Source organism: Ixodes scapularis, unplaced genomic scaffold, assembly GCF_016920785.2.
Source record: "Ixodes scapularis isolate PalLabHiFi unplaced genomic scaffold, ASM1692078v2 PGA_scaffold10__122_contigs__length_95168666, whole genome shotgun sequence".
NCBI classification, from domain to species: Eukaryota; Metazoa; Arthropoda; class Arachnida; order Ixodida; family Ixodidae; genus Ixodes; species Ixodes scapularis.
In genome coordinates, this window is record NW_024609836.1 from 22,416,386 (window position 1) to 22,430,472 (window position 14,087).

Here is a 14,087-nt window from a genome sequence, read left to right on the forward strand (position 1 = left end):
CTAGTTGTTAGACAAAAACAACGTACCGATCGAGTTATTTCGTCTGCCCTCTCTGAAAGGCGAAGTCGAGCTCGCTCGTAAAGACCTGCACTTCCGAAAGTCACAGGAAAGGTAAGACAGTCGCAGACGATGTTGCGAGCAGACGACGTTGCAAAGGAGCAGACGACTCTCAGATAGGGGGTCGCGATCAGCGAATCTGGGCTCGGCGTTCTGACGTCACTGCTGCTTCCTTTCTCATGCGCAGAAGACGAAAATGAGCCCACTTGCGAGGCGTATTGTCAAAAGCACAATGAGTGCAGCCTGAAAAACGTCGTGTACGCATTCCGCGGCTGAGAGTTTTCAAGCTCAAGTACAGCGCCTCAAGACATCTGGGTTCCCGAGTTCGATTTTGTTTGAAGTCGCCCAATCATTACTTACCAACAGCTGACAACGAGGGCGCACACGAGAAAGGAACCACCGACCGGCAGTGCTGCCATACATTCATCGAATTACACACAACACAAAAAAGATTGGATCTAAATATGAAGTCCAAGTGGAACTCTCTGCGCCAGAAAAACTTAGGCGGCTATGTTCGAGAATCAACCATCTCCAACCACAGAAAGCTGAGTGCAAAATAAAACATCAGCAACAATACGTCGACTGCCAACGAGGAGTGGTGTACGAAATTCCTTTCACCTGCGGCAAAATATATGTCGGACAAACAGGCCGATGCATCAATGAACGCTTACGAGAACATGGCATAGCCTTGAGATCGTAACCAGCCGGCCATTTTGCAATACATGCAAGGGACTGTATGTGCACTGCAATGTTAAGCCATACCAAAATCCTAAGACGTTTTAGGACCAAAAGAAAACGCGAGCTGTACGAAGTTCAAGCAAGTGTGTCTCGTGGGGATGTGTGCATCAGCTCCCGTCGATCGCCTTATCTCAAAAGGAACTTTATTACCTCAATGTTATGACTTGACGACAAGTATTCAGCCTGCAAATTTAGTTCCTTTTTGGTCTCAAATTTCATCTTTTTCTTTTTCTCATCTACGATATCTGATCGTGTACCTCAGCAATTTTCTAATTTTTGTTTCAAAATTATTGCTTCCTATAATTTTACGTTTCTTTCTTTTTTTTTTTTACTGTTTTTTTCCACTCAGATATCATCAGTAACTCTCCTTTTTATGCATTTTATTTTATATGTTTACGTATAAATTTGAGGCTGCACTTTTCATTTTTTTAAGCGATAACATGAGAATCTTCTTTCTTTTCCTCCTTTACAGACTGTATTAAACGTCAGTTGTCAGTTTAGCGCCCTTCCTGTCTACCTCGTCCTTCCTTCCTTGTTGTTTTGCGCTCTTTTATTCATAATGTGATAGCGGAGCGGAAGAGTAGAACATAACGTGCCGCAATATTTAAATTTAAAAGTTTACTATTAGTGGGTGACAGGTTAAGAGTGCAGGACGAGCTCCTCACGCAAATCCCTCACTCTAAGAAAAAAAGGGTGTAGGCGGGTGCATCAGGCGCTCATGCACCCTTTGCCTGAAAGACGCACCCTCCGTTGCGCAGCCAGTGTGCTTGTACACCGACAATGAGCATCCCCCTCTCCCTTAAAAACATCTGGGTGTACCAATGCACCGCAACGCTAGCCACGCGCCCCGATCAGCTTGTGCTTGGATTCCCCCGTGGAGGTCACTTTTTGGGTTGGGCAGTTTCTTAGGAAGTATGGAGCTATCCTGTTCCCTCGGTATTGACAGTAGAGTGGACGCTATGCTTGTTTTAGGCCAATCGGGTCTCCGGGTAGGATCACGTGACTACAGTCTCCAAGCTAGAGATAAGGCAGAGCACGGCACCTGCCTGAAGGCCAAGGCCACGGATAGCATCCACTGCACTATTAACTTTGGGTCGAACTTTCAAGAGGATATAAGCGACAAATCCTTTCATTGTTGGGTTGCCCCTGAAGATAAGCCTTTGCGAGGCTTATCTTCATTATACCTTTTGGCCTTGAAGGAGCTGCAATTTTCAGACTCATTTCTTTTTCTTTCTCTCCCTAAGCTGAAAGCGTGGAAGAAGGCGCGCAGTTGCCGGACCAATGAAGCGGAGGCTTTTTTTATGCCTCGACTTCTCTGTCTGAGCGCGGATAACGGCAGGAGCGTGATCATGTGGTAAAGGATTCACGGATGACGTAGTAGCTTTTTTCGACCTCGGAATGTCTGCTTCCCGGCATAGGTAGTTGCTTGTGTGCTGTGCTGCGACCAGCGGGGCTGCCGTAGATTTCGCCCGCGACAACGTATTCGAGTGTACCAAGATTTCCAATGTTTGAAAAGTCCTACGCGTATATCGGCAACAGGGGATTTTTTCAAAAAAGCCCAAGGAATTCATGTGATGTGTTCGGTGTTCGGTTCGGCAAATTACTGCTTCTGCCACATCGTGTTGAATCTTCACGGACCCCTTTCTTTTCGTTTTTGTGTTTGTGTGGTTCTGCAGTGCCCGTGTCGACATATATACCGGATTACATAACTCAAGTCCGGTATTTTCATCGTAAGTGCACTGCAACCTACTCCTTTGCAACAATTGACCGCTTTGTTCCGGATTACCTCTAGAATTAGGCAGTGTCTATTTTCTAGCAGCCTGGAGAATAATTTCCCCGAAATTCTATAGGCAATCACCTGCCATTAGCTGTCTACAATCATGCGACGACTGCATGTGGAATACTGACTTTCTTATTCTCCTGGCGTTTTGTGAAAACACGTTTTTGTCGATACACGTTTTGTAGACACGTTTCATCGACACCAACGTTCCATCGTCACTCGTTACGCAAAATGCACGCTGTAGGGACATTTTGTCGCGCGTGTATCTCTGAGGCGCGTGCTCACCGACCCAGCCCAACCGTTCGCGCCACTTCGTGGCGACAGTCTGCGGCGGCTCATTACAAAAATGTTAACCCACCTGTCCCACCCATACACGTCATTTCGCGGATACATCCTGGGGCGGCTCATTACAAGAAAAAATAAGGAGAGAAGCTAATCTGAGCTGTCGATAAAATGTCGTTCGATGAATTAAAGGCGACTGCCGGTGGAATTTTGTGGAAATAATTCTACCGGCTGCTGGCAGATTGGACACTACCTAAGACTCACTCCGGTTCTTGTTGGTTTAGTAATCATTTCAGTTGTGCAACAGCTTCTTTGTACGTCTTCAGATATCACGGATTGCTTGCAAGTTTGTACCTGTTTACGGAATAGGCTGTCTAATAAACTTCTATGATATTTGAAAACAATACCGTGTGTCCGTTTACCTGCCTTTTTGCAATCACCGGGGCCCACACATTTTTTACTGTTTTCCTTGATGTCTTAAATAGGTTTATGAAGTCATGAAATGGGTGCATAAAGTGGTGTGACCATGCACCTTTGAATCGGGTGCATCTGTGTTCTCTCCGAATTCAGTGAGTGTAGAAAGAGGTGTAACAGTACACTATTGAACGGGGTGCTCCTGTGTTCCCTTTGAGAGCAGTAGGTGTAGAAAGGGGAGTAATGGTACACTATTGAGCAGGGTGCCTCTGTGTTCCCTTTGAGTGAGGCGGGTGTATGAAGCGGTGCAATGGTACACCATCGAATGGGGTGCATCTGCTTTCCCTTTCGTTTCATTGGGTGTAGAAAGAGGTGTAGCCGTACACCAGTGAATGGGGTGCACCTGTGTTCCCTTCGAATGAGATTTCTGTAGAAAAAGGTGTACATGTGCACCACACCAATGGGTGCACACGAACTCCCATATTTGGGGTGCACTTGTATTCCCCCAAAGGGTGTAGTATATGTGACAAGCACTTACACCCCCTATGGGTGTACCCCATGACACCCTTTTTTTTTAGAGTGCTCCACTCTCCACCATAACAGAACAAACGCTAAAGAGGAGGCGAGCTTCTTAAAAAAAATGGTTTGTGGGTATGTTTATACAGCCTAGGCTGCCTGCACCGAGCAACTTGTCTCTTAACTGTAGATGAGCGATTTAGAAAGCGCGGTACAACCACTAGCCTGGAGTCTTTAACGTGCATCACGCAGTAGTGATGCACGACCGGACGCCGGTACGATGCTCATCGAGATCGAAACGGGCAGGGGTGAAGAATGAACCCAGGATCCCTGGGTTCTACGGCGCGAGCTTTCGCTCCACGTGCCCCGAGCTGGTGTGCGCTAAAGTCACTGGATCCTGGGAAAGTAACGCCAAGCTCCCCGTCTGGTCGCCATCTTGGTCCGTGAAATGAGCAATTTCTCTTTGACCACTTCGTTCTTGGTGAGCCGATCTAAATTCGCTGGTGACGGGTAGCTTTATGGAGGCGTTTATTGTATACCGAGAGTTTGTTATCCACACACCGGCGAAACAAGCGCACATATTTGTACCACCACCACATGCTGGGCCGGTGCTTGGAGGCACTGAAAAATAAGTTTACTGTCTTGAAATAGGCAAGATGAACAATACAAAAGTAAGAGATCCATGGAGATATGCATGATTAATAAGTTGATCGCATACGAAGTGCCAAAGACTCTTAAATTGGTGGGGAACGCTTCCAGTACGATGATGCTCCATGGTGATCTTGGCGCGACTGTTTTAGAACGACCCCCTGGAGGCTTCGAAGATTTAAATGGACCAAAATGGCGATTTCCATGGCAACCTAAACCAATTAGCCAATCGCCTTGCGAGGTTTGGGTCGTGTGTATGTTAATATCCGTTTGTGCCCGGCTAGGGTAGGGAAGGCAATGGCGCTACTTTCCCAGGATCCAGTGACTTTAGTGTGCGCTAAACAACTCGGCCACCAATACACCAGGCGTGTTTCTCCTTGCTTGTCCAGCGTTTGCTCTGCGAAAGTGGAAAGAGTGGACGGCTTTGCGGGATGAACTTTTCCTGTACTCTTAGCCTTTCACCGACGATTGAAACCTCGATACCTGATCAGCCTGGCGCTTGACTATTGACTTGAAATGCTAAAGAACCGGTTTTGGCAAGACCCTAAACTCCGAGACTGAGTTAATCGTAGATATAACACTTCAGTCTATTGTGTTCAACGGTAAATTGATTTTGACATCTTTTCTCAAAAGTTCAGAAGTTTCACCATAAACATTTTTCGAGCCCTCTAAACAAAAGTGCTGCCTGATCATCACCATTCAAATCCCGCCCACAATTCAGGACTAGAAACGCGTCACAGAACTGTCTTACCTTTCCCGGGGCCTCCAGTAACTTTGAAGAAATTTGTTGACTCTTTTTGTAGATACAGTCAAACCTCGTTGTAACAAACTTCTCTGTAACGAAACCCCCGATATAACAAAGTACATAACTTTTTTCTAACCGCAAGTGTATGCACGCCACGTATTTGTGACTTCCAAGTAACGAAGTCCCATTAGCCGAAGTTTCAATGTAACGAAATTTCATTGGAAATTTGTCACAAACTTCTAGGTCCCAAAGGAAATTTTGGGAAGCACATGCGCTGAAACGGGCTTCCGATAAAGCGCAAAGTGTGAAACGGGCCGAATTTGGCGAGTGTGGAGTACAGAACGGCTACTAGAGGACACTAGAGCCGCCGCCGTTTCGTCCGTCGGCTTCGTTCGCGCTGCGTAGTTTGTTTCGAGGCCTCATTAAACGCATGCGTTGCTCACTGTCCTGGGCGATGGAGCCTTGAAGGTGATGGAGCCGCTTGTGACAACGTCCACCTGGACGACTTTCTATATGCCGACTCTGCTGTCATTGCAACGGAGGAGGTGACCGACGAGGCGATAGCTAGCGATGTTCGTGGGAACTCGCAAAACGGGGACGACATCCTGATGAGCAAGACACCTGCTATGTGCCCAGTAACCGCGAGGTGGTGGACGCGATCGATGTCTTGTGGCGGTTCGCGATCGCACTGTAAGACGAAGACGCGATGCATGCCGTCTGGCTATGCGAACGTCGTGTGATGCCAATAATAATGCCAAGAGTAGCCCAGAAAAAGGTGACGGACTACTTTCAACCGAAATAGAGGCGTCCTTGGTGTCTTTTGTGCACCGGAGAAACATTTGGGCGTTAGCCTCGAATTTCTATGTAGCGAAATTTCAATGTAACGAAGTAAATTCCGAATTTTACCAACTTCGTTACATCGAGGGTTGACTGTATTCCCCATGAACATTTTGTGACCAATTTAAAAATGCCTGAATTAAGTGACACCGAAGAAAAAACAATGCAGTTTAATAGGCATACACCATATATACAAAAACACACAAACCTAGGTGCTGACCCAAAACAGCGTGAGCACCGGAAAATTTAACACGTTTAAGGCAAAAAGCAGCGCCGTGGTATGGAACGTGCTTTCTGTGCGTTGCACACAAGGATGCCTGTAGCGGAGAATATTCCTGTGTGCAGGATGAGTTTAGCCGCCAGATGTGAGCTGGATGTCTGCCATGTTTTAGTTAATATTCAATCGGTTGTGCAAGGTCCACCGAGTTCAAATGGCACTTTTAAACGGCACCGTGCTGGTAATCAGCCTTCGCTCTGCAACAAACTTGATGGGAAAAATTCGAAAACAACGATCCCGCAATGGTATCACGTACTTCTTATGCCAAGTATACGTAACAAGCAAGAATTGGACATCGGTCTACTTCACAAACATATTTGTCACACCCTTGGTCGCCAGCGAAGGCCGAAGGAGCGAAGACGAAGCCACCGCGCAGAGCCTTAAGGAAGGAACTATCTCTTTGGGCAGTCAGAGAAACTCTGCCCAGACTCGAAGTAGATCTGTACCGGCGAATCTTTCCCGGATTATGTCTGCAAGGATCCGATGCTGGTCCTCAGAGAAGAACTCCTTGAAGCAGCCCACCGTTCCCTTAACCACCTCTTCTTCCAGATGACTCCTGCCTGCCACCGTCACCTCTAGTCCAGTGTCACGGGCCACCTGAACCAGTCGGTCTTCACTGGCTTCCACGCCCACAAACTCCGCCACCTTGCGCACGCTTTCGATTGGATCTTTACGCATTTCCTCGTAACAAAGCAGTAGGACATTGGGATCCTCCCTCCGCTCGTACCAGGACAGCACGTGGTCGAAGTAGTCTCCAAAGGCCACCTCACCCCGCGTAAAGCACTCGAAAAAGTCCGAGAATTTTCCCTCGTAACCCTTGCCAAGATGTACATAGTTGGAGGCGCAGACGTCGAAGGGGTTCCGCAGCACCACGACGTGCTTGCCGTCGGCTCCCGAGGGCGAGAAGGCCTGGGGGAGGTGGTGCTTGACGAGGCGTGGCGAGCCATTCCTGGGGCTCACTGTGTCCGCGTCAACGACCTCGATGCAAGGAAACTCTTTGGTGAGGAGGGTGTGGAAGTCTGGCAGCGGTTTGCCTTCGTGGAAGAGCGACCAGATTATGTACTGCGCCAGGGTGGAGCAGGAGCGCGGATAGGAACCGACGAAGATGTCGCCAGGCAAAGGCTTGAACCAGAGGACCTTGCGGATCTTGTCACGATCGAAGCTGTCCTGCTGTAGTAGAAGGCCCTGGACGTTGAAAAGGTCCACTTTTTTGTAGGACACCTCCGTGTGGGGAGGAGGTGGTGCGGAACTCCGAACCTCGTGGGCTCTGCAACGATAGCAAGGTCAAGTTCTCAGTATATTGGATAGATCATGACAAAGTATTTCTGCTCTCTTCAGTTCTGTTCAGTCAGAAAAAAAAATATATTTACCAAGTGATTTTTCTGTTCCTGGGATAGGTCAGTTTCGTGAAAACCCTTGCCTCATCGCCCCCTCGAAATAGAGGTTTGTAACGTTCAATTATAGCTTGCTGTTATTCATATATAGTATATAACAGTGCGAGTAAAACAAAGTGTAAATATTTTGCGAAAATACTACTATCACTCTTCGCCACAATCGATGATTGCAGCTGAGTCAGCAATCAGTGATTGTGTAGTTCGTACAACGATTTGAGAACCACCGAAGGCAGAAAATAGCCGATATCCAGAACAATGAGTAAGATTCATCAATTAAGCGCTAGCGAAGGCGCATGGACCTGATAAGATACAGAACTGGCTTTGTCGTCTGGCAGTTACTTTTCTTTGTGAGTTCACAAAGTTAAAAAAAGATCACTGGCCGCTATATATTCTTATCATGAAAAGTTTGTGTGGCAAAAAAGTTCTTACATAGCTCCACATTCAATAATGGGAAAATGTACATTTTCCGATTGTTAAATGGGAAAGTTACAGCTACCTCTTGCCTTACGTCAAACCGGATGAATATTTTTTTTTTGGTCGCATTTCTTTTATCACGCTAAATGATTTTTTTGTTTCCATGCATATTTTCTCAATTATAATAGCAGCTCCTAAGACGCCGCACTGTGTCGCAAGTCGGGGAGCTACCTAGGCACAAATATATTCTATAGCTCAGACAGTTTGACCTAGAGTGCTAGAGATGTGACGATTCTGAGCACTCGTAAAATGAACTGGTCACATCGTCCGATTGCCGCATGTAGACTTTACACTGAGGTCATTGCTATAAAAAATCACCCCCGTCTAAAATAAGATGGGTCTAATAATGAGTGAAGCCTGTACAACAGATACAGTCTGTAGTTTCCCTTCCTGGCATGACTCGTAGAACTCGACTGGCGTCAATTAAGATAAGGCGAAATCCTAGACGAAATAAAGTTAAAACTAAGGGGACGCCCCGCGGTACGCTCTTAAACACCCATCCGACCTGAGTGAGAAACAACGAACATTGTTATCAGTGTTTGTTGCACAAATACACCTTAACAGCTATCTTCTTTGCTCTAGAGCGACAACGACGGGCAACAAAACAACAATGTCTGCGAACATGCCTTACTGCAAAAAACGTTTTTTTTTGTTTTTTTTTTTTTTTTCAACCTTTTTAGACAATGCATAATGTCTGCGGCGTCAAGACAAAAGACCGAATTGTACGACGAGGCCTCCGTGCCGCGAAGTAGTAATAATGATAATATTAATAATAATGCTTTATTTACTGAAAAGCAAAACACACAAGATGGCGTACTGGCCCGCGAAAACAAAAATGCTTGTGTGTGGGTCCAGGCAGTCAACAAAACACTGCATACATCATTATACAAAGGTAAGTAAGAAACTGCTTAGTAAATGAAATAGCACAATATTTTATATAAACTCTGACGACAGGCTTGTATTGACATCAGGCCTCGTTTTCGCGGCCTGCAAACCGTTGCACTTGCCTCTGAGTAAAAAAAAAACTTTCAAAAAGATCCGCCATTCGACTGTCTAGACTTGTTTATATTCTTGTATACAACAGAGAAGCTATGTGAGAGGGTGAGCGCGAACGCTTAGAAGATTGGGTACATAGATTATTAACTCACGGACTAGTGCTTAAAAAAAAACGTGTAGCCGTGGAGTAATTTGTCGAAGAGGAAGAATTCTTCAAGAGCTAAAGAATTATTTTTCTCTAAAGGATTATTTCGCATGCTCTTTAAACTGCCTCCTGTAAGGTACTTGAACGACCGGTAGCATCTTATAAAAAAATATACTTTAATATCTTTGACAAACAAGAAAACAACCATAATAACCCTGAGACGAAGGAAAAATAAAAAAAACGGACAGTACAACGAAGACTTCGTTGTACTCTCCGTTTTTTTTTTTTCATTTTTCCTTCGTCTCAGGGTTATTATGGATACCATTCACCAGCTCGCCTGTGTTTTTTACCTTTCTTCAAGAAAACAACGTTTGAACCACGGATGGCAATAGAACCGGTTCAAAACATATTTTGTTTCAAGTACAGAGCATATTGGTTTTCCTACTGATGTGGGCGATTTAAGTTCCCCATTTACCTAGACGTCATAACTTCTCCGCTTATGAAAGATTTACATTGGGCATCTACAAGACACCGGAAGAAAACTCAAGGGCGATTCATGCACGCATCGAATTCTTCAGTTGTTATGTTGTCTCCCCAGTCTCCTTTAATTACTTTCTGTGATGAGCGACTGATAGTGCGTTAAATGCCCCTGTGAAAACGAAACAGTATAAATTCGTTCATCAAATATAAAATAATATATAAGTCGGTATAAGGTCCTGTGCACGGCTTATATAACCTGCAAAAGTAATGGTATGTTTATTAGGCATATCATACGAAAATATGTCTCTCTTAATTGGACGATACGTTTTCAAAGTAGAACTCTGAAAAACCCCAGCAGAGGATAGGCGACATCGGACAACTTACGGCATCTTTGAAGGAGCAAGCGGAATCGGGTCAACCTCTGGCTCTCCTTGAAGACAAGCGATGCGAGATTTCTGCCGTCACGTAGTCCTCCTGCCGACGCTCGATGGCATCCGTCGGGGCGTCTGGCGGGCCGATGTACCTCCGACGGGAGAGCTGCACCCGCGATAAAGACCCCGAGCGTGAAGCCACGTTGCCAAAGCTCGCACCGCTATCAACGTCGGTTACCAATTGCCGGATAGCAACAGGCAGCGTCGCCTCAAGGGCACACCGACGACGACAGCTAGCGTGATGCTCTCGTGTCTGCCGATTAAGGGGGCGGCCGATGGCCGGCTGGGAGGGAGGCCGTGCGGGCGACCTTGTGGTGGTGGTCGTGACGTCGGCTTCACGCGAGTCGTTAGCGCTCTCTCCTCGCGAATCGCGTGCTCCACGCGCGTCACACAAGGCCGCTCGTACGTTGCCGGTTATTTGGCGATCCCGTTCAAACCCGACTTCAGACAGTGGACGCACTGAACAGAGGAAAATACAAAAATAAAAGTTGTATGTCAGCTTCTTTACAATCTTACATCTCAGACAAAGTGTTTTCGAGTTGCATTGTCCGTACACCAAGGCCAGATAGCTTCAAAGGTTGCCAAAGTTTATCGAAGAACTAGCTTAGTACCTTTCATCTTTGTACAGCCTTGCTCTATTTTTTAAGGTGCGCAGTCTTGCTTTTGGAAGTTTGCATTCATTCTCACCTTACACGTATTTTCTATCGCAACACGGCCACGACAAAAATGTAGGTGCACGAGATTGGTCACTGGATCTATTTTGAGCCGGACTTGCCTGGAATGAGTGTGCTGATAAATTATTGAACTCCTACAATGGCCCGGAACTGGGTTTCTGTTCATCCAAGCAAGCTAAAATCGGCTAAACGAGATGACCGGTGCAAGAAATATAGCGATACATTGACAGAGTGAACAAGTCTACTGTCACTGTTAACTCCCGGCTTGTCACGCTCCTCAGAAAGCAAAGGCTTCAATGCACGTTGTATTTTATGAAAAAAAAACAAATCCTGCGTGAATTCCAATGTTGAATGTTGAGAGGCCTGATCACTATAATTACTGGATATCGTCAGGACTTCTAAGGGCCATATTTGGAAGATATTGTGGTCTTTAATTTTCTTCACACTCAGTAGACTTTTCACATATTCCGGATAATGTTGAGAGGCCCACGAACTTTCAATCGGTCTGCCGATAAATCACCGAACATCTGCACACAATTCGACGCTTCTCGTTATAAAACATAATTAAACTGTTCTATTGTTTTATTTTTCCTCAGGTCAGTTAAGTTTATGGACACATTGCACACGTGTGTGCTCTCAACCAAGAGAGAAAAAAAAGGGGGGAAGGGGGAGGGGTCAGCATGGTGCAATGTTGTGAACCGTAGTACGCACCAACCTTAAGTTAGAAATTGACGAACACGGAACCTGAAAAGTGCTAACCGGATATGTAGCAAAGCCATACGAAGTTCAACGATGTTCCATATGTTGTTTATTGCTTCATTTCAATACAAATAGATAATAGATTCAGGGTTCATATTAATGAGTTTGATTTGCTTAAAGTGCACTACTAGTGATAGTTTAGAAGACACGTGTCGCTAAGCTCATCGAAAATGCAAAGAAACGCATAGGAAACAGGGCACTTCAGCGAAATTTACAGCACAAACCTCAAGCGTGAGCAAGGCTGTACATATAAATATATCTTTACTTGTTTGAGGGGAAGGTAAGATGCGGTTTCTTCAAATTAATGTAAGCGCGTGTGCGTGCTTATGAGTTTGATTGTGATTATATATTTCGTAAATGTATGACTTAAATAATCACCAGTAATTTTGACAACTTCGATAACTCAGCGCTGAATATTTGCTGTAACCTGTCGCAAATATTCAACACACAAATAGGACATGCTATCAGGAGAATCACTGAGAATTAGGGTACAGTAGAAAAATACTTTTTTTATTTTAAAACGTTTTACTGCAATACAATCTCACAATCAAGCCATATCATATCCTTCAACAGAAAAAGGTATTTATTGCAATTTGAGTTAGCCCAGTGGCCTTCAGACCGAGAGGGAACAAAATATTACGGTAAAATCACACTGTTCAAAAAAGAGGTCACAATAGACTGTCACATTTCTAATTGGCGCAATGTGTCAGTCGGTTTCATAGCTTAACATGCCGGCGGCACCTCATGGAGCGTTTTATCCATTCTGGCTAGTCCTTTACTGTGCTAGTTTACGTTACCGCTGGATGTACGTTGTCCAGCTGCAAATGTTCTAATAACTTGTAAAAGAAGTGCAGCTGCAGTTACGGGTCGAGAGGCATAAACACGGTAGAAGAACTAATGTATTCAATTGCCGATTATGTTACGCCGTAAATGGTTTAACTATGACTTCTGGAGACCACAATGGAAATGCAGTCCCAGGAAAATCTAAGGAAGTATTAAATTCGGTCCCAGAATAAGCGTAATACTATGCCAGAAGAATTGCTTGCCACTAGGTACTTGCGCCGAGCCATAATTTAATTATTAGTAGACAAAACAAACGAAGAAAACCAGCGACAATTCTTCCATACGAGCTTGCCACTTTCAGTCTACAAAACACTCAACTTCCGCGTGCCAGCAAGGTCGCAAGGTGAAAAGGAGCAATGTTGTTGTTATCGTTCCGCCAAACCGTGACGTCTTCCATAATTGGTGACCTCACAACCAACAAAACGATCATCAACCATTCGAGTGCTTTTATCCGATTTGACGACGAGGTATACTACGGGGACGTCCTCCGATGTCGCCGAGCAAGTAAACGCGAGGTGGTCAAACACGTGCACGTCCGTGTTTCTCTCTCCAAGACAAACACGGACAAAACACATTCATCCTGATTGTTCCCCCATACTCTGTCGCAACGCTGACGACGTCATTGAAGAGCGCGGTGTGTCAACACGGAGGCTTGGCATCGGTTGCACGCTGCCAAAGTCTGCTGGGCGACAGACCAATTCCAGACGTGCTTATCGTGGGGTGTGCCTTGCGCACGGACGGCAGACTTTCGGACGCCGATGGAAACAAACCGCTTTCCCGAGCGTTATCACCGTGTGACGCGGAAAAACGCGGGTGGTTTCGACAGACTTGTAACTGAAACCTGGTCATCATGCAGATCTTATGATGGACCGCAGCAGACGCTACGCGCTGCCCCGGCTAATTCAACGCTGCGAACGAGGCTTGCGACTATGCGGACCGCTCGTCGATGCGTCTCTTCCGAAGATCATGTGGCAATCACATGGCATTGAATTAGATCAATCAATCGATCTTTCTTTCCTCATCTTCGGTAAACGTCGAGAGGCGAAAATTTCATCTGGATTCTTAGGCATTGTGGCTAGTCCGGGATGCTTACGGGGATACATAAAGAAACTCCCAAGAGAAATTATATTTCAAGTAATACCACTTTGACCGCAAGTGGTATCACTTGTGCCTGAAAGTGCTCCCACTTGAGGACAAGTAATACAATTCGGGCATGGACTTGGCACGACTTCAGGGCAGATAGTACCACTTCGGCCTGTAAGTCGTACCACTTTAGGGAAAATGGTACCACTTGGGTTGCAAGTGGCAAAACTTCAAACTACAAGTGGTATTTATCGCTGGCCAACAAGTGCTAAAGATTGGCCCATGAGTAGCGTCAATGCACTAGACTCACATTTGCAGAAAGTTGCTTCCATGCATGCCGCACACCCAGCAGCAATATACCACGGCAAAACATGGCTCCAGCAAGAAAGCAACTTCTATTGTATTTATTGTATTCACAGTTTAGACCGTGAAGTGCTTCCATAGAGAGCTCGATAGTTTGCTTCTGGTTGCAAGTCTCGCCAAACATTACCACCCAGTGAGCTTCGGTCACAAA

General features: G+C 45.6%; 1 protein-coding gene across 1 annotated transcript; it reads right to left on the reverse strand.

Annotated features, from left to right (window-relative positions):
• Window positions 1-6,171: 6,171 nt before the first annotated feature.
• On the reverse strand, window positions 6,172-10,483 carry LOC8052137 (sulfotransferase family cytosolic 1B member 1). Its single transcript, XM_029986489.3, has 2 exons — window positions 10,168-10,483; window positions 6,172-7,561 (listed from the first exon to the last, which is right to left on the reverse strand). The coding sequence occupies exons 1-2, from the start codon at window positions 10,170-10,172 to the stop codon at window positions 6,703-6,705; spliced, it is 864 nt and encodes a 287-aa protein (XP_029842349.2). The 5' UTR covers window positions 10,173-10,483; the 3' UTR covers window positions 6,172-6,702.
• Between the last annotated feature and the right edge of the window lie 3,604 nt (window positions 10,484-14,087).